Consider the following 21,787-nt stretch of genomic DNA (forward strand, 5'->3'; position numbering starts at 1 on the left):
TTGAGTTGTCATTTTTATTTTGAATGAACAATGTTGAACTGAACAGTGAATAATTATTAACGAGATATTGTGAGAATTGATACAAAATATGTTTATTCCAGTGTAAATATTTTTGCTGTGTATTATATACACGACTCTCTAAGGTTATGTATAACATTGCAATTTATTTATAGTTATTTTAAGTGCTATTTAGAGATATGTGCGCTGAAAGTGGATTGTTAAAGCTGATCAGAATATGTAATTTGGAAGAAGTGAGTTTTTGACTATTTTGTTCGTTATCTGCGTGTTTCATGGATTGTTTGAATTTTTCTACTTAGAACCAAAAATTAGAATTTTATCAAAGGTGAGGCTCCTGAGGAGAGCATTTTATGCCTTTGAAACGAAAACAAAAGTAATTCATGGAAACTTTCAGAAAACCATGAATCAATAATGAAACAAATGAAACCTGTAACCTGCTTGTAGCACTTGAAGCAAGCTTTAAGAAAATGTTTTGCTCTCGCGCCTCCACTTACCATATACGTTCTCAAAATTATCGAAAAATGTTAAAATATTCTATAACTTAGCAAGAAAAAATCCTTGAGAGGGGGTGTATCTGGCCAAAACGTGTATTTTATATGCCTCGAATATTCCTAAGATCAACGTTTTCTTAGAAAGTGCAACTCACAAAAGTGAAGTACAAAAAACTAAATTTTAAGTAACTTCCACATAAAATACCGGAAAAGAGTTCATAACGATGCGTCGTTGTTTGTTTCCAGTTAGCTAGCATTGGCCGGAACTTGAGCACATTTATGTAAACTCGCCCTTAAACATTCCTGTTTCACTCCCCAGCTACTCTCACCTAAACCGAAACTAACGAAATGCAGACTCCCTTATCCGAGCCGACTTTGCACGCTGACTGCCACTCCTGTGATACACGTTTCGGCTCTTAGTAGTAGGTACGTATACTCAACTCAACCGCATCCGACCCAAGCAAAGTCACGTTGAAAGCGTCGTGTTTGAGCGCACTTTCAGTCAGGGTTGCCACATTTAAATCTGTGTTTTCTCTTGAAAAAATCTGAGCATCTGTATCTGGAACAAAAATATCTGTAAAAAAAATCTGTATTGTTTAAACATGAAGAACTTTGTATTTTTTAAGTTTTTATGGTACATAAACAAAATTTTTAGCTTAAAACGTGTGAGGAGTTGAAAATATGTTCAATTTGCCTTATATTTAATAAAATAAAACTTAGATTGTTTGTTAAAATTAGGTCAATTTCGAAAAATCTGTAAATCTGTACTTTTCGACGAAAATCTGTATACCTGTATATGCAGATTCTGTACCGTTACTTCGGCCAAAAATCTGTAAAATACAGATTAATCTGTACATGTGGCATCCCTGCTTTCAGTGCACAATGCTTTACACGTTTTCAGACAGCCCACCCCGGGCCGGGTAAGAGCATCGACAATTGTTTTCATTTTGCTTCGATTCTCCACTGGTGATGCAGTGACATTATATATGAGAGGTAAATATGCGCATCTGGTGGTTCGGTTCCCGAGAGGAACGCAATCCGAACTTTATGTAGTGGTACCTGGTACCTGCTACGTGGTCTGCATAGCTCGGGGCGTTCTTCGGCTGAGCTCAGTTTCTGCTGACGAGTCTTCCGGTTCAGACGTGGAATTCTTTAACCTCTCGGCTGGGTATTGAACATTGCGGATAAAAGCAACGACTCGAAGGCGATTCCTGATCAGATCAGCAGGAGCAGTCTTACATTGGAGAGTTAGTGCTGTGCGATTGTGTGATATATATTGTGTTACTCGAAGTAAGCTGGATAAACTGTGAATCATATAATCTTTTATTGAGTGTCTCAAGTGAAGTACTCAAATAATTTTGAGTTGTCATTTTTATTTTGAATGAACAATGTTGAACTGAACAGTGAATAATTATTAACGAGATATTGTGAGAATTGATACAAAATATGTTTATTTCAGTGTAAATATTTTTGCTGTGTATTATATACACGACTCTCTAAGGTTATGTATAACATTGCAATTTATTTATAGTTATTTTAAGTGCTATTTAGAGATATGTGCGCTGAAAGTGGATTGTTGAAGCTGATCAGAATATGTAATTTGGAAGAAGTGAGTTTTTGACTATTTTGTTCGTTATCTGCGTGTTTCATGGATTGTTTGAATTTTTCTACTTAGAACCAAAAATTAGAATTTTATCAAAGGTGAGGCTCCTGAGGAGAGCATTTTATGCCTTTGAAACGAAAACAAAAGTAATTCATGGAAACTTCCAGAAAACCATGAATCAATAATGAAACCAATGAAACCTGTAACCTGCTTGTAGTACTTGAAGCAAGCTTTAAGAAAATGTTTTGCTCTCGCGCCTCCACTTACCATATACGTTCTCAAAATTATCGAAAAATGTTAAAATATTCTATAACTTAGCAAGAAAAAATCCTTAAGGGGGTGTATCTGGCCAAAACGTGTATTTTATATGTCTCGAATATTCCTAAGATCAACGTTTTCTTAGAAAGTGCAACTCACAAAAGTGAAGTACAAAAAACTAAATTTTAAGTAACTTCCACATAAAATACTCTAATACTCTGTACTTATTGTATAAAGGAATTTATTCAACAGTTTCATATGTTAACATTTTCTAAAACTTTGCTGGACAAACTATTTCTCTATACATTGCCCTTGTGCCTCCACATACCTCATTTTACCCTATACGTTCTTGAAGTTATCAAGAAAAAAAAAACTAAAATATGCTGTAACTTTGTAATAGAAAGTCCTGGAGATGTGTGGTCTCTGAAACGTTGTATATTCAAATTTGAGGTGTAAATTACATTCAATTGGCCGCGTGCCGGTGATTCGCTCCACAAGTACAATTTTGAAACATTATGTTCTACAAACTTGCAGTTCTTAAGTAATACTACAAGTTTGTCGAAAAAAGCAGTGAACTCTTATACCTTAAGTGTGAAAGCCCATATACAGTGAGATATAGAGCCAATATTCGCTGTAAATATTATAATATTCACAGTGAATATTGGCTGAATATCGTACTGAATATGGGCTCTTACACGTCAGGTATAAGAGTTAGAGCATCGCACTATTCGACAAACTTATGTCACTACTGAGGGACTATAAGATTGTCATACATCGTTTCTCAACATTGTACTTGTAGATCGAGCCCTCGATACGCGACGAAAAAGCACGAGCCCTCGATACGCGCAAATAGCACGTGTGTGTGTGAAAATGACTTCATCAAGTCATTTTGACGAATTCATTGAAATTATAATGATTGACAATTATGGCCTAAGGGCTTTCCTAAAATTGAAACTAGCATAAATGAAATAAGACTGAGCAAATATTACAATCAGGACTGCGATTCATCCTCTGATCGACTGTGGTGTACTTTCAGAAGGCCAAAAAAGTGAGATAATATCTCACTTCTTCGGTTCATTCATACATAATTGCCGGTATGGATTCAGTCCAATGCCAGTATCATCGAAATTCTCGAAACTGTCTCGTTCGTTACGTAACCAGACGATTAATAACACAATATCGGCGATGCAGCCTGTTACGTGTGTGCAAATCCTGCAGCTGCGTAACCAACAAATGTAGTTTTTTATTTTTTTTTGCGCTTTGAATCTCCGATGAACTCAATTATTGGAGCTCGTTGATCTCCGCTCGGTGAGTGACTGGTAAGAGTTTTCAAACGCAATACGTAACACCTCTCGCCGTTGTCAACATCGTGGCAAAAATTTCCATGAATAAACTTCAGCTACCGGCATTATTTAGGAAGGAAAACGACTTGTACCACTGATCTGTCGTCTATCCTTCAGTCATCTTACGCAACCATCGTCCATGTCTAGTGCCTCGGTGGATGTTTTGTTTTCTAATGAAAAGCTTCGAAAAAAAAACAGGAGGGTTATGTGCAAAGCCACGACCGCAAGGTTGAAGTAGAATACTTTTACAGGAAAGATAACCCGGCGTGTCAGTCATTTTCTCTAGTAAATAAACGTTAACTAATCATATCAATCGAATTTTGCGGATTGACCATTTTCAATAAAATAGTAAGTTGCTTGTCATGGTTGAGGCTTCCCAGCAAACAAATTGGTTCATATAAGTCGCGCTCAACTCTGTTAAGTGAACCCTTATTTGGTAAGAAATGACCTATAAGATGCATGGAATGCGCTTATGTGTACAAATCTGGAGGCCATATACGTACATTGTAAAAAAAATTGGTTACGATTTTGTATAACTTCTCATGATATCTCAAATGGCCTCATTTGAAACTTTAAATTGCATTCTGTACGAGTTAGAGGATTGACGCACTTTACAATTTTATATGACACGTTGAATGGCTTCATATATTACATTATATTGCGTTTTATAGGATTTAAATTTTATACGATACAAACAAATTTAATATTGCATCTTTTGTAATTTCAAACTTGACATGTCCATTTGAACGACTTAGAATTAACATCCTTATACAATTTTTGGTTTGCTGGGTTGACAAGTTTTAAATTTTGAAAAGGAATTTTTTCGGATGTCGTGCTCATGACTGAAGGAAAAGATAATTCAGTACGTTTTGAGACACGGAGATGAAGTAAAATTTATACTTTTGCAAATTTAAAAATGTGAATTAACTTATTAGAAAATAATAACTCTTCAATCAGGTTTTTATTTCATCCTGAAAAGGACAATTTGTTGTTCATTTCAGTATCGGATAAGATGCCGATCACATCTTTGCGTTATCACTGGCAGGGTGAATAAAGTATTCCTTGTGATAAAGTAAACAATGAAATGCTGATATAACACTCAAAACTAGACGGCTCACGTGGCCGCTTTCCGCCATCGTTGGTATCCACTGCACTGCTAGTGCTGCTGCTAAGGGAGGACGACTACTGTTGTTGCTGTCTAGAACTATTATGAGCGGCTACGGCTGAAACAGGCTTTTATATAGCCCAAAATGCATGTTTTCAATTGCATGGTATATGATTCTGTCGACCGTGCTTGGGAAGCAATCATATAACGACCAATCAGAGGTCGAATCTTTCGTTTTGACAAGGCTTGACTATTTTCAATAGTACAAAAGTTTGAATAACAAAATTACAATTATCTTATTTTGGGAAGAATCTTAGGAGATTTTCCAATCTATTGCTGCAAGAACGAAGGAAATCCATCGAATACTAACCGATTTATTAGCATTTGAAATTGGACATATTTTTCACTTGTTTCGGTTTTAGATTTTCATTTCACATCCCTATGTAGCCGAACTTCCTGAAAGAAGCATTCTACTTCAAAAATCAGTTTCCGTCTCCAGAACGCTATGCCGTGGTGCAAAATCAAGTTGATACAAAAAAAACGGTGCTAACGAGTGAAGGATGCTCTTTGCGCTTAGCATCAATACGTAACCATATTCATCCGACCGATGGACATGTCAACTTATGCCGAATAAATTGGTTGAAAAACGTGGTACGAGCGAGGTTGCATAACGCTGTATTATTTTCGCATTCAAATAAATTCCGGTAAACATTGCAAAAGACATCAGAGGCCTTGCCTCTGGGCTTAGGAGAGCTACTTTGAGACACAGGTTGTTCACACATGGCAAAACCAATTATAGAATCTAATCTAGAGGTTGACGATGATACTAGAACAGCACCGCAAGGAACTAATAATTATTGAAACTTTGTTGGAAATATTCTATTATCACGTACAGCTCATCCATAAAAAATACATGTCGAAGTAATGTATTCGTTTCTCAAAGAAAGTTTGAGGCGGTCATTCAGTCACGTTCCTTGCAATGGAGTTAATGTTCTTATCTTTGGCTTCCAATTGATCTCGTTATAATGCTCTTCACGTCAAATGGAGAACAGAAAAACCAATTCTGCAGTAATAAAACATTTCGAACGAATTATATGGCACTATAGGATTGTATGCTAGTCTAACTTTGTCTAAATTTGAAAAGTTTTATAAAGTAACCCAAAAAAGTGTCGATAAGGTCCAAATGATAAACAAGGCAAAAAAATTGTGTGCAAAGCCAAATTTTTTCTTTAAATAACACTGGCCAACAAAAGCGAAAAAACCTTCGCTATAAAACTCAAACTATTATGTGAAGAAAAAAAAAAAATAAAACTCAAACTAAAAAAAAAACAAAAGATTACGGCATTTTAACTTTTTTTTGAGAGTTTGGTGACCCTAGTCGCCTCGAAAGTGCGAAATGCGGAAGATTTGCCCTATAGCTTTTCACCTGGTTCTGTGAATTTCCGTGCGTGAATGGATGTTTTACTGAAACCTTTAGAACAACCGGAAGTCGCCACTTTAGATTTGAAAATGACATCTAGTGTCGATTGTTGGCTTCTGTCCATCATACCGATTACATACATAATTACTTCAGCAGCCGGTCCTGAGCTACTCGCAGCCAACTTCCTAGGCGTCTCGACATTCGTAGATCCGCTTCAACCTGGTTAAGCCACACAGCACGTCGGGCCCTTCTGTTTCTGGTGCCGGTGGAGTTCTGGAAGAGATCCGTATTCACCGCGCTGTCGTCCGGCAGCCTCGCAACATGTCCGGCCCATCGCAGCCTCCCGGCCTTCGTCAGGTGCACTATGGGAAACTCTCCAAGTAGTGCCTACAGCCTAGCAGCTCGTGATTCATACGGCGATTTCGGTTTGTGCTCCATAAAATGTTGTCCTCAACATTTTTCGTTAAAATATGGCCAGTCCGCGTATGTACTCCGTGAGCAGCGTTACGGTTTCAAGTCCTTAGAGAACTATTGGTCTGATTAGGGTTTTTACATCGTCAGTTTCGCGCAGCGCCGTATATTTCTGGATCGATGCGTCCGGTGACGCTTTCCAGCTTAGACGGTTCCGAAAATTATAAATACATCTTCTTTCTTGAATAAAACAAAAAATGCAGGATTTTTCGGGTCATTTTATTCTGAAATATAGATAATAAGTGTTTTCTTTTCAGTTTCAATTCAAGTTGGGATTATTTTTCGTAGGATACGCGAGTTATCTAACTTTTCTCTTAATACTAATCATAAGCTTTTGCACAGTGTGTTCTCCGACCATTTTTACCACTTTAAGCCAATCTTTTCTAAATTTTTCAACATTGTCCGCTGGTTTGACATATTTCCTCAGCTTTGCCTTGGTCAAAGCCCAAAAAGTTTTAATAGGGCGAATTTCAGGACAGTTTGGAGGATTCATCTCCTTTGGGACACATGTGACATTATTTGTTTTATACCACCCTAGTGCATCCTTAGAGTAATGGCAGGAAGCAAGATCGGGCCAAAAGATTGGAGGATTGTTATGCTGCTTAACCATGGGTAACAACCTTTTCTGCAAACACTCTTTCACGTAAATTTTACCATTCATTATGTTATTCGTAATGAATGGACGAGATATTTTCCCACATTCACAAATGGCCTGCCAAACCATTACCTTCTTGCCGAATTTTTCGGTGTAAATGGCTTTCACTGGTCCAGGGACATCCTTTCCCTTCGGTGATGTATAAAATTGCGGTCCTGGCAGAGTCTTATAGTCCAGTTTTATGTAGGTTTCGTCATCCATGATAACACACCCCATTTTTTTCGGTCAGAAGTTTGTCATAAAGCTTCCGAGCTCTCGGTTTCACAGATTCAGCTTGTTTTGGATTTCGTTTTGGTTGCTTCTGCTTCCGACGGGTCTGCAGACCCATTCTTCCCTTGCCACGCATAACGTTACAAGCTTTCTCGCCACATCTCGGACTCGGTTTGAACTGCTCCGACACTTATACCTTCTTCTCTGGCTAATTTTCTTATACAAAGACCACTCACGGTGCCCCATTTGTGCACAATTCGCTTTCTTTGCTCGGGAGAAAGGCCACGCATTTTCAAAATTTCGCACTAAATGTTAGAAAAAATGACAGCATCTGTTTCTTTTGGATGTAAACAACAGGACGCAGCCAACGTTTGGTTGAATACTGCACGTTATTTGAAATGACGGTTGATCGTAAGTGTATTTATAATTATCGGAACGGTCTATACTTGTATTATTGTCGGCGGTTACTAGAGATCCCAAGTAAACGAGTTCATCTATCACTTCGATTTCATCGCCGTCAATGATCACCGTCCGTGGGAGGCGAATGTTGGTTTCTATCGTGCTTCTCCCTTTCAAATACTTGGTTTTCGACGCATTAGTTCCTAGTCCAACTCCGCTAGCCTCCTGGCGTAGATTGCCTTCGTTGACGCAGAGTTTGTCGTAATAACGTTGAGGTCGTCTGCAAGTTGTCTAATGATTTGTCTACCATTGCTGAAAATCGTGCCTCTAGTATCGCTGCCCGCTCATCGGATTACACCTTCAAGAGCAATTTCGAACAACGTGCAGGATAGTCCTTCACCTTGTCTCAATCTCTGCACGCTTCGAAGGGATTCGAGAGTGTTTCCGATACGCACACGTAACACATCATCAATCGATCCAAGGTAGCTTTGATAAGTCGTGTCAGTTTATCTGGAAAAACGTAACAATAACAATATCGCACGGTAGCCTGGGAGGTTAATGCGGTCTGGATCAACTAGATTAGTTGAGAGAATTCGCTATCGATATTGTTTTTTTTTTTTTTTTTTATTCTGGCTTATTTTCCGTCGGTCTAGTTCCGCCACTGGCCAATCACCGACGCCCAGCGAGACGACTCCACACCCAGGACCCTAACTCACGACCCGTTTATTAACGGACCGGCGCCAACGGCTTTACTTCCTCATGCGATGGAAGGCGTGATTCCAGACATTTTTCGCCTCAGAAAATCTCCCGGTGTCGGCTAGGATTGAATCTAGACCAGTTGGGTTGGTTGTGAGTGGATCACGCCACCTCACAACCATCGACACCTATGTCGGCGGTGGGATTCGAACCCAGGCGTCGAGCGTGGTTGGCGGAGACGTTACCAACCACACTAGGCCCCCGCTCTTATCGATATTGTTTTCGGCACATTTTGCATGTTGTAGGATAAGTACAACGATACACCGTGCCCCAGTGCTGAGTCGAAAAAATTTCCAGCTCGAAAAGATCCTCGACCTGATCTGGAATCGAACCCGACATTAAAACCGTGTGGGAGAGCTAGCCGACCGACATCGCTAACCACAGAGTCACGGGGACCACGAACGGAAAAAACGTAGTTGTGCATTATTTTCCATAGCTGATCGACTGTATCATACGCCGCCTTGAAGTCCACGAAGACGTTATGTGTGGAGAAGGAAGATTGGTACTGCCCTGTGAATTCTTTTGGTACTGCCCTGTGAATTCTTTTGCTAGAGAGAAAGACGGCGGAGCAGAATTTCGGAGAGGACTTCGTAGGCGGCGTTGATCAACGTTACACCACAGACAAACAGACGTGCCTCTTGGAAGAAAAATCCTGAAAAATCTTCGTCCTCCTATTCGAAACTTTACACTCATGCGCCTCCATGTGAGCTTATTGCCTACTACTACTTATTTTCGGAAAATGGTTTTTGTCACTGTTCATGGGTGTGCGCGCTTGCTCAAATCAACACCAGCAGCATCACTGACGGTTTTTGTCTTTGATAAAGAATGTGCACGCTTGCTTATAGCGACACAAGCGGCATTATTGCCCACTAAGCAAAATTTCGAAATTATCGTTATTTTTCTGGTCGACGAAATCGTCATCGAGTGGCACGTCTGTTTGTCTGTGGTTACACCATGGTAGTTACTACATTGTTGCCGATCACACTTTCCATAGATGGGGCATACAACTCCTTCCATCCTCCTGTAGTCTGTTTTTCTCCTGAGAATCGATTACCAAGATATCGGAAACTTGGACCCCTTCCACCTACCTCCGTTGCTCCCCTATTGAGGTGTTCATCGAAAAACTGCTTCCATCTGTCGACCACCTAGCGTTCGTTTGTGTTTAGGTTTCCCTTCTCGTCCTTGAGTATAGCTTGACTCGGTCTGTAGCGCTTACAGGATTGGTTTACCTTCTCGTAAAACTAGCGCGTGTCATTAGTCCGAAACAGTTACTCCAGCTCTTCACGATCTCTGCCCTCCTGCTGGCGATTCTTTATCCTCAGAATCGTGGTCAACTCATTTCGACCTCGTCGATATTTGGCCGCGTTCTCTCTTGTGACGACGCTTGATAGCTGTTCCAAGCTAGTTTTTTCCTCGTCATCGCTTGCTGGCATTTCTCGTCAAACCAGTAATTTTATTTGCTCTTGAGGTGACCTAGTGCCGCGGTTGTGTCCTTGTTAATTTGTTTGTTTTCAAGGCTCAGGCACAGAGACCAGAAATTCATGATCATATAAAAAAATTTGAAAGTCGTGTGTAGAAATTTGAATCAAGTACGTTAAAACACTAACAACATATGTATTGTAGTGCCCCAGTTGCGCTGCATAAATGGTCCCGTATCGATATTTTATCGATATAAGTGCTAGGTTAATCAGTGACAAAATACATAGAATCAAACATATTGTCACCTATTTTTAAGACTGAACACCTTAATAAGCAAAAAAAAATATGCGTTTTTTTGGTTGGTGACCAATTTCTGTAAATTTGAGCAAAATTGAAGCTATAGAATTTTTTTTTGTCTAAAAATCGTTGTATGTATTCTACCATATCTCCGGAACGGCTTGATCGATATTCACCAAAATTGACAAACAGGTTACTTATACATTAGAGGCAATCAAAAGCGTGTGAGAAATGGAACACAGCCACTGAAAGGGAAGTAGGGGCTGAGTTCCGAACTAGTCCATGTATAATTTCAACTTTTCATACAAAAAATACACGCCTCTAAATGATCAAAAGCAACTTGTTTTGATCATAACAAGTAGAAAAAATACCGAAAGTGTAGAAAAAATGATGCAATGGTCCGTTTTTCGATGCCTTGGGCCGTGCTGAATGTCTCGAGTTGTATTTCCTTGATTGTTCGTGTTCGATTGTTGTTAGTGTCATTGTTCAGGTAGGTTACTAGGGCAACGCTACCGAGTCTCGTGGTGGGGCTGCCATTTTGGCAAAAGCGTTCGAGACAACACGTTTCTCAATTCAGCCATCCGCTCTGGGTCAGACGCTGTTGTGAGCCGCCCCCAAACTGGAAAACAAACGATCAGAAACACTGGGATTTCTTTCGAGGCGGTAAGCCTTTCTCCCCATTCCCTGTTAGCATACGATCGAGGTCCCACCACGGGTTAGTTACCACGATCTTCGCTTGGTTATTCGTATCCCGGCTGGTACCAAGAAGAGGTAGGAATAGGAGCTGCTGGACAGGATGCTACAGACCACAATTGGATCTAATTTATACCTGCAAGTACACGAAGTACTGATAGTACGCCCTGCCCAGCCATTTACCAACCGAAATAGCTATGTTGGGAGATATTGGGTCATATTAGGTTGTTTTTCCAGAACAGTTTCAAGCTAATCCAGATTCCGAAAATACAGTTACTGAAAAAAAAATGATACTCGGGAAATTTCGGCTTCCGAAAAAAATGTTTTGATTCCAGATGACTTAGAAATACCTGAAACGCCGAGATCAGGTGTCATCTGACTTTTTTTTTGAAAAAATCGGCTCTCTGGAACTTAGTTTTTTTTTCAATTGCGGAAGGCGGAATTCAGACTGATTTTTCGGATTTCAAAAGAGTCAAACTTTCATTGCTTTGCGCCACCCCATTTTTTCATTGAGCTGAAATTTTTCATAGGATGTTTTTGTTTTTGAAGGCTCTTGAAAGCATAGCTGATATTCCGGAAGGAAAACTGTTGAAAACTGAGCAAAGAGATAAAAATGACCAAAAACAATAAAAAAGATGAAAATGTAATAAGGTAACAGGAAAACAATACAAGAAAGAATCGAAAACTGTTTCTGAATTAACTAATTTATTTGCGAATCCTAAAGGATACTTTGGAATCTTTGAAAAAAGCTTCAACAAAATGGTGTTGAATCCTCGGTATGAAGTGATAACGCAAAACTAGTTCGATTACGAACCAGACCATCAACATCTTCATGTCCATATCCGGATGTTCTATCACACTGATCAACAAAGGTGCACTCCAAAACCTCAAACAGAAAAAAGGGCCTGTAAAAAAAAACAATACGACGACCAAACCGGCGAATTCTAATTAAACCTTAACTGCGGTGCAGATAATAGCATGCTCGCGTAATACCTAAACGTAGCTTTCCACTCGAATCTTACACACTGTGCAGAGTAGAATACTCTACGAGTACATACACACACACACTGCGAACGCCCTATGGGCGGCAACGTGTTGTGCCACGAGATCTCGAGCTCGACAGCGCCCTATCGGGAAGCCGTACCGAGTGCCCACTAATCTATTATACGTACGGGGGTGGTAGAAGCATGGCCAACCGACGCCGGGTTTCGAGCTGATCGATCCGAAGGGCTTCAGCATTCGTTGTTCATAGCTCGCAGAGGTAACAGGAATCGTTACCGATAGTGTAAAATCTTATCGTGACTATGTGTTATGTAAGTAACACTTTTGTGTTTGTCAAATTATTATAAGTCATTTAGTAACCAGAATTACTTTGATATTACTTGCTCATTATATTCTCGCGCTACGCATAGCACATTTCTAATCGATCTTTTTCTTCCACCAATCTCTCTTGTACCCGGAAAGGTAAACCCATCAACATTAGCAGTGACCTCCACTACAACTTGGATGGATTATAAACTACAGATTCTCGATCCGAAGAACTCACACGCAAACTGCAGTTTAATTTCATAGTGTCAAGCTTAAGTCAGTGAGTCAGTGAATAGTGCATCGGTACTAGACCATACCGGTTTGTTAAAGTGTAAGTGTAGTACTGTTCTAAGCTAACGTAACGAAGAAGAACTCTGACCGTCAAAAGTGCACTTGTAGCAGGAAAAAAGTGCAATTTATAAGCGTAAGCTTGTTTGATGTTTCGGTGTAAAACGTTCCCGGGTGTGCGTTGCTAGTTAGTGCCATAAATGCGCCGCAATAACACAATAGTGGTGATGATTATGAAACTGGCGTTATTTCAATAGTGGAAACAGATTGCGGCAGATAGGGGACGGATTTTATTGCCAGAAGTGAATTATTGAGCACGAATAACTAATGTGACGTGTTTTGGAGGATTATTCAACTAATTTAGTGCTCCCCAAAATGGATGTGTAACTTTGTGAAAAACGTTTAAAAAATTGATAAGCTGTAAAACCAAGCACAAGTAAGTCCCAAAACAAATGTAATTACTTTTTGCAGTTCAAATTAAGGAGTAGTTGTTTGTCATGAGATCAAAAGGAATAGTATTTGAGAGCTTTTAACTGGTTTACCTTACAATTGAATAATTCTTGTACTTGTATCCCAGAAATGCTTAGTTTATCCTTATTCTACGTAGATTCTGGTAAAAAGACCAAAAGTTCACTGTAATTATGAGCAGTAATTTGATGCAGTTTTTTTTGTATATTTTGCGTATCTTTCAATATTCTTTGCGGAATTGAGTTTATTTCTCTTACTCTGATAAGAAGTGAAGCAAATTGTGACGGTTTATCAGAAACAGAAAACCTGTATCTACAGGTATGAGTGGTACGACACGGTGTCCCTGGTGGAAGAATTAATTGGAAAAAAATCATGATTCGAAAGCTTGAGGTGCCCCCAATAAAATGTCACCAAAACTGAAATGTTCTATCAGCGGATCTGAACATTTTCTTTCAGACATTTTTTTTTGTGACTGAAAGGCTAGTAAAATGGGTATCAGTCATATTTTTCAGGATTATGAAGAGGTATCAAGGTTTGTTTTTACAATACTAGAACAATGTTTTGCATAATCTCGGATTTTTTGAAAACGGTTAAGTTGAGTAAACTCTTTTACTACCTACCGGTGCATTTTTAACACGCCAAATGGAAGCTCTTCAGCTGCTTTATAAAACGTATTCAGGACCAAGTTTAGTTGACAAGAGAAAAAAGCTTTAGAAATCACCATGTAATTAATGAATAAACAAACCCTCAATGTTTCTGTACGGTCGGAGAACCTTGATAACTATTCATAGTCAAATTTATTCACTTATGTTCGAGCGTCTTGATAGAAAAATTTTCACTACACTTTTCACTTTTTTTTCACTTTCACTATTTAATTCTATCACTTTTCACTTTTCACTTGCAAATACGTATTTCGGCACTGACATAGTGCCTTCGTCAGTGCTTATTTGGACTGTCCAAATAAGCACTGACGAAGGCACTATGTCAGTGCCGAAATACGTATTTGCAAGTGAAAAGTGATAGAATTAAATAGTAAAAGTGGAAAAAAAAGTGAAAAGTGTAGTATTCATAGTTCTAAAACATATCATTAATTCCCATTTCACTAGGTTTTCAATTACGAAAAAAATGTTTAAAAAAAAATCTAGGCACGCCGATAGAACATTTTAATTTTAGTGACATATTAATCTTAGGAATTTGTGATGATGAGTATTAATATTTTTTTTCGAATAAGTTTCTTGTACCAGAGACATCGTGACGGATGATGATGTTGTTCGTAGAATTCTCAACTAACGTTATAAGTACAGATTTGAATTACCAATGAGCATCTGCATAAACAATTGTTGAAGTGAATACCTATGTGCTTCTAGTCACATTAGAGCAGATTCAGAAAATTTAGAAGATAGTAACTTGGCTAAAGTTTTCGCATCCGCACAATTTTGTCACGCATTCTCTTGTTTTTTTTTTAAGAAAGTTGGAAATTAGGGAAAGAAGATGACGAAAAAATTATAAAATTTTTACAGAAATTTCAATTTCTATATGATTAGAATGTTTAATGTAAATAAATCATGTGTAGTAGAAAGATAAGTCTCATTTTTTTTCTGGCTTTCGATTTATTACAGTTTTACATTTGTTTATAATTATTTTTTGCTATTTTCCTCACCAATCCTCAATTGGAAGTTTTTTTGCTCTAAAAATAAATTCATAAATTATTTCCTGGATAAGGTAGAGATCAATAAGTCTTCCAATACCAATCCATTCCGCCGCACTAATATTTCAACCGCAACCTACCACTTTGACGCTTCATAGAATGTCATTATTTGTTTTATAAATTTTTGTTAACCAGTAAATAGGTAATAAATAATAGTGGCCTTAAATTACTGCTCCATCATTTGCTAACCTCACGATTGAATCACGAATGCTTCAAGCTTACTGAACTTAGAAAACTATATTCCATAAGCAACTTACCTCGCTTGTTGCAGAATGTATATGCTGCTGAGTTGAATTTTGAAAATAAAAAAAAATTTAGCGGGTATTTATACTTTTCGCACAACATTTGGCATCCATTAGTTATTTTGGTCTTCCAGATAAACTTTCAAATACAATTATAACATTCTGCGGTGCTCTGGGGTAATTTATGTTAGCAAAGATTTACTTTCGATCCAGTTAGGCGTGTTATTAAAACATTTAAAGAAAGTTAAAAAAATGAAAAATGTTCTGAAAAAGTGCGATTGAAATTTAAGTCCGAACTCTAACATAAGAATGGCTCAACATAAGAATCGAAAGGAAAATTCGGTTATCTTCAATTCGGTTGTTCAGCTATACCAGTATCTGAAAGAGCTGCGTTTTTTGAGCAAAACGTGATTTTTAAAAAATTTACATCATTGTCCTTCAGTTTTGAAATCAAGAATTAGGTCTCTAAAGTTATACACGGTTTTCTGATTTGTATATATCTTCTATACAGCTGCATAGGCGTAGCCAGGGGGAGGGGTCAGGGGGGGGGCCGTTGCCCCCCCCCTAAATGTTGACATTGGTGCAGAATTTTGTTTTCAATAATTCTAATAGCACAAAACGACATCTTTAGCCCATAGAAACATCTGTGTAAAGTAACAGCCAGATCATAAAAAATTGATTGAAATACTTGCCCTATGTTGCGTGGAATTGCACAGGTTTTTCAGTTGATCCACCAAGGATATTGCAGCGGCAAAAGTACCGGGCAAATCCGCCTGCATCAACTAGCTTGGAGTATTGGAACCGAGCTGTGACAATTCCTTACCTTGATTCTCTTGTAACCTCACTGAAAACACCGTTCGATGAAGATAGTGCACCTGCCTACGCGTTGTCCCTGCTGCATCCCGCTAACGTAATACACAGTAGAACTTGGAAGAGTTGGATCTTATAGACCTGCTAGCTAGCACTTTCTCTACCATGGAAACATGCACGATTGAACGCTCGTTCAGCACATTACGTCGGGTGAAAACCTGGCTGAGGTCAACAATATTTGAACAGCGGTTGAGTGCTCTCTGCTTGGTGAGTGTTCATCGGCAGATGGTCAACAACAATCGTGAAAAGACACATGAACCGCTTCCGGAACGTTTGATGTTTGATGTCCGAAGATTTTATTGAGAATCTTGTCTGTGTCTTCAATCTTCACGTCCTTGGGAAGCTTTGACAGGATGTAGTTGAGATAGTGGCTGTGCGAATGGGTGTCCAGCTTTCGGAGAAGTAAACGTACCTTCGCCGTATCATTCAGCTGGCCTGCATCGTTCTCGAAGAGGTCCTGGTAGCGGTTGAACAATAACGTCCGAACGTAACTCCGTTTTCTTCGTCGAAGACAAACTCGATGATGTTCGAAGAGAGGGACTCCAAAATCTGCTCCGGGGTTTGATACTGACGCTGCTGCTTCTGGACCGCTATCCGCTGAAAAATTTGGGCCATCTTGTGAATCATATCTTGAATTCCCGGTTGCGGCTGCTGATCAACTTTATCTTCTGCCATGTTCGTGGATTCTTGAGATCCTCGTCGCCAAAATAATATGTCCAAAGGTTTAAAACACACTAAAGTCGCTTTTTACGCGGGGGATACGTGCCGCGTAAAAAAACGCGTAAATTCCGGAATCCGCGTAAAAAACGCGTAAATTTCGAAATCCGTGTAAAAAAACCGCGTAAATTCCGGAATACATATACAAAAGCCGCTTTAAAAAAAAACCTGCGTTAAAAAAACGGCGTAAAAGCGACCTTAGTGTACCATTTTTTTACTTCTAAAATTTTGAAGAGCTTGCCCCCCCCTATTTGAAATTCTGGCTACGCCCATGTATAGCTGAAAGAGTGTAATTTTCTGAGCAAAACGAGATTTATAAAAAAAATATTTATCGTTGTCCTTCGATTTTTAAATGAAGAATGAAAAACTGCTCGGAATGTGTTAAATGACTATGTACCATGTATCATGGGTGAACTGTCATTTTACACATTCCGATCAGTTTTTCATTCTTCATTTAAAAATCGAAGGATAACGATAAACATTTTCTAAAAGTCACGTTTTGCTCAGAAAACGCATCTTTATTGAATAATATATGAGCCGTTGCGAACCAGAGTGGTCTATGTGCCATCGAGCAAATTGTTCAGGAGAAGCAATTTTCGAAAAATCTCTGAATAAAATTCTGTTCAACGGATTTTTTCTAACAAAATGTTTTAATATAAAGGTTATGAAGTGGTTTAACATTGGGATACATAAAATTAACAGTTTCTTTGCGAAATCGGTGATTTTATCTCACCGATGTACATAGACCACTCTGACTATATATTCACTGGAATCCTCGAATCGTTTCGGAACAGAGTGGTCTATGTACACAAACCTGGTAAATGACAAAGAAAATGACGGTAAATCGAAAAAAATGGCTAGTGTCACATGTTATATGATACATATTGCATGTCACATGTAAGATGTCACGTGTTACATTACATGTAACACAAGATATTACAAATTACATAATATTTTACATGTTAGATTTTTCGTGTTACATTACGTGTAACATGTTATATATAACGTGTGACATATACAAAACAAGTGGCATGTTCCTTATCACATGTAATATGCTACATGTTACGTGTTACATGATAGTATTACATCGATTTATGTACAAAGACCACTCTGTTCCGAAACAAAACGGCCATTCTGTTTCGGACGAATTTTCAACACGGAATAAATCAGCTTTAAAATTCGATTTTCCGAAATTTTCTTAATCTCCCAACTTCAGCTTCTTGAGTAGATGCGGTTTATGCAATAAACTTATTTTCGAAAAAAAATGGCCTTTAGACCACTCTGTTCCGCAACGGCTCATATAAAAACTGGTATAGGACCCAATTAAAACTGCTTGAGGTGTCTTGAATAACAGGTCACCCATATACCATCTCTAATTGAACAGATTCCGAGCGATTTTTATCTTTCATTTGAAAATCGAGGGACAATGTTGAATAATTTTGAAAAAATATCAGGTTTTGCTCACAAAACTACACTCTTTTAGCTGATATATACAAATCAGAAATCAGAAAAAGGCTTCTGGCATATTGACTTCATTCAACTTTAATGCCATATACGCTCGCACCCTACGCCAACTCCACTCATTAGGTTTTGTACAACACCTGGTTGCAGCTTTTTCTAGTCTAGTGTCTAGTCTAGTATACACTAACACAGCCAGTACTTGAAAGGATCCTGGAAAATGATATCCACCATTTTTTTAAAAAATGATTTCCATACATTTTTCTTGTCAACGGCCAGGCCTACTGTGTAGCGTAATATAATATATGTAATATAATCTAAGATCGGGGACAATCCGTACCAACCGATCCGTATGTAAGAAGTAGGGGAAAGTAGGTAAAGACGGACACCCTAAGGTTTGATCTAAATAATTACTTAGGTATTGCTATTTAGATCGCAGTAGCAGCGTTGTTAAACTCGCTCGCAAAAAGCATGCGATACTCCAAGTGGCGTTCTCGCCGCTACCAAAATCTCACACTAGAGATACTCCTGTCGTACTGTTTCTCGTTCTCTTTTACTTTTTTCTTTTCACACTACCGAGCGTTGATGCTTGCGAGTTTTCTCACACACACTCTCGCTCGTGTACTTTCCCACTCGCGAGTACCTCCCTTTCTCGCGAGCACAACCAGCGGAGGTGATTGTTAAGACCGTCAAGACGCATTATGACGATACGGAGTGACAAGGCACGACGAAGCGGGGTGGCAAAAAGAATATTTCGACGAGTAGGCAGGGATGCCACATATACAGATTTATCAGTACTTATACAGATTTTTTGTGTATTTTTCATACAGATATCTATATATACAAATTACAGATTTTCTAGAAATAGTACAGAACTATACAGTTTTTTTTGGTTTTCATGAAGTCGCGAAATAAATTTTTCGATATAGTTGAAAATCGAAAATGAACTCAAATGCTATTGAGCGTGTTGGAGTTCTCATTATATTTCTATGTTACGCGTAAACGTGTGCATAAATGAGTCAATGAACAAACTATGTTGCGTTTTTTTCTTCTAAGGGATATGTTGAGTAAATATGCAGATTTTTATACAGATTGAAATATCACCAAGGAGATTTCCTGAGATTCGAAATACAGATAAAAATGTGGCATTACTGCGAGTAGGTGTTCCGATACCCTACACGTTCAAGCATGCGATTCTATATAGATTCATCACCCCACTTTCGGCTGTCGGTGCACGATGCAAAACTGCTTGGCATCAGTTCAGCGATTGACAAACCGCATGCGTGAGTCGGTGAACGAAGCATTTTCGTTTTCGGGCACATTTTTTCAAGCACTCCTAGTCAAGTACTCTTATTCGAGTACTCGCGTACTCGGCGTGAGTAAAAAGATAGAAGAGAATTTGCGAGCGGTTGTATGCTGGCTGCTGCTCTGGCAAGTGCGTGAATAATAAAGAGTGTCTCGAAGGTGTGTGTGCGAACGACTGGAGAAGCGTAGCACACATCTGATTCTCAAGCAGAGAGGAGTGGATATGTTATGCTTCTCGCTCGTTTAGCAACGCTGCGCAGTAGTCATACAAATTGAAACTTAAGGTCATTTGTTTTCATAATCATTTTTGGTATTATAGAACTTCCTCCAAGTTTTATGTGTTTTGGGTCTTAAAAAAATAAGACTACAAATTGCTGTTTTTTTGACATGGTTGGGAAAGACGGACACTTGGGGTGGGTAAGATGGACACTACAAAGGTAAAGGTGGACACTCACAAAAAAGATGTAGTACGTTAAGTATTCTTTTGATTTATGTGTTAAGTGCTGGCCATACATTACTCTACGTTATTAGTGTCCATCTATACATCATGTGAACAGTTTGAGAGGATGGGTTTCGATGAAGGCGAAAATTCTCCGCCTATATGGCCTGTTCTAACTGCTCAGTGATTAATATCTGCTGGTTTCTCTCGCGGGTGTACTTTGTGAACATCTGTAGTACACAACAGATGCTACATGTGAAAATTTTTGGAAAATCCGTGTGTCCATCTTTCCCTACCTTAGTGTGTCCGTCTTGCCCGACCTGGTTGTAAATTTTTCAAACGATCGTAGCTCTTCATCGGAACATCGAAAATCTGCTGGATTTTCACTAGAAAATCGAGGAAAGACTAATTAATCACTATACTATTGTGAACAAATGAAAACACGTAAGTTTCACGAGTTTTTCACTGTTTTCCGTGAAATAAAAATCACATCAAATTGCGCGTTCACGAAAATATTCTTTGTTTTACTTACAAATTTGACAGTTTGCTTGCTAAAAACCGATAATGCAACTCAAAAGCATTAACACACTATAAAGAAGGTATTCGCATCACTCAACTATCATAATACATTCTAGTTTGTGAAATATTAAAAGTGTCCATCTTACCCGCAGTGTCCGTCTTTACCTACTTTCCCCTAATATACCTTATTCGTTGGGAGTGGTAAAGCTAAGAAAGTACACTCCTTTGTTGACCAATCTGCTGGGATGGAACATAGGTATTTCCTCCTTATGTTCGGGTTTCAAAACCAAGGATATAGCGCCTTTACTCGCTTCAACTGTTACGGTTAGAACCTGAGTAGGTACTAACTCTAGTCCTAGCATTTTAAGCTTATGGTTATAGTGCCATTACTCGCTCTCTGAAAGGAATATGGATTAGTAAATAATAATGAAGGTAATGTTTTGGCAGGAAAAGACTAAACATCTAAGATACAAACAAAGTTTGATCGATTAATTATAACCATTTTCCAGATCGAATAGTTATTTGTGTTTAAAAATAACTTACTTATTGTTTTTAGGAAAATGCAAATATGTATATGGAACAAAACAGAGCTCGAAGGTTATTTACAAAATGCCAAAATCAAGATTTAGTTGTCATGGACTTTCTCAAGCCGACCAACTAATAGAATAAAATGAAACTGTTTATGTGCAGGAACAAACGTCCAAAAGCCAGGAAAATCATAGAATAAGAGCCAAAAATCGAGTAAAATGTGCGTAAGAACTTTCAATAGATATTTGCTAATCTCACGCACCGAATGATGAATTCAAAACCATATTGAAAAACTATACTATTCAAAAGCTGAGCGGCATGTTAAGCTTTAAGGTTTCGGCCAATTTTGTCTTGTAAGTGTTAACGTGTTCAAAAATTTACGGTGCCCTATAGATTTTTTACAAAAAGCTGCAGATTTTTATACTGAAAATCTACCCTGCTCACAAGCGCAAAATAAATCGTCGAATGCTAGAGAGAATGAAGATGTTTTCTTCCGGTTTTTTTTTCTTCCTTTAAAATCAAAGAAAAAACTCACAAGAAAATGTCAAACAGTCACGCGCACGACAAACGAAAGTTACTCAAATTCTTTTGCCCAAGCAAACTCTAAAGCTGAGGTACACTAAAGTTTTCACACCTGGTTGCAGCTTTTTCTGTACGAAAACCTACTTTTTCTTCATGTCTTCCTTAGATTTGACCTCCTTGGGATGCTTTTGTAGTGCCTGTTTCATAGCCCAAGATTCTCGATAGGCCTTAGTTCCGGTACGTTGAGGGGGTTTATGTTCTAGGGTACGAAAGTGAC

The 21,787-nt window shown here is 38.5% G+C and overlaps 1 protein-coding gene across 1 annotated transcript in view; it reads left to right on the plus strand.

The window, feature by feature from the left end:
* Positions 1 to 11,724: 11,724 nt before the first annotated feature.
* The window catches only part of LOC129732940 (cryptochrome-1-like), a 64,620-nt gene continuing 54,557 nt past the window's right edge, over positions 11,725 to 21,787 (plus strand). The window contains exons 1-2 of the mRNA XM_055694413.1: positions 11,725 to 12,451; positions 12,603 to 13,170. Coding sequence (XP_055550388.1) covers position 13,170 — 1 coding nt within the window. The 5' untranslated portion in view covers positions 11,725 to 12,451; positions 12,603 to 13,169. The remainder of the gene's footprint in view (positions 12,452 to 12,602; positions 13,171 to 21,787) is intronic.

Source organism: Wyeomyia smithii, chromosome 3 (assembly GCF_029784165.1).
Source record: "Wyeomyia smithii strain HCP4-BCI-WySm-NY-G18 chromosome 3, ASM2978416v1, whole genome shotgun sequence".
In the NCBI taxonomy this organism is placed as follows: Eukaryota; Metazoa; Arthropoda; class Insecta; order Diptera; family Culicidae; genus Wyeomyia; species Wyeomyia smithii.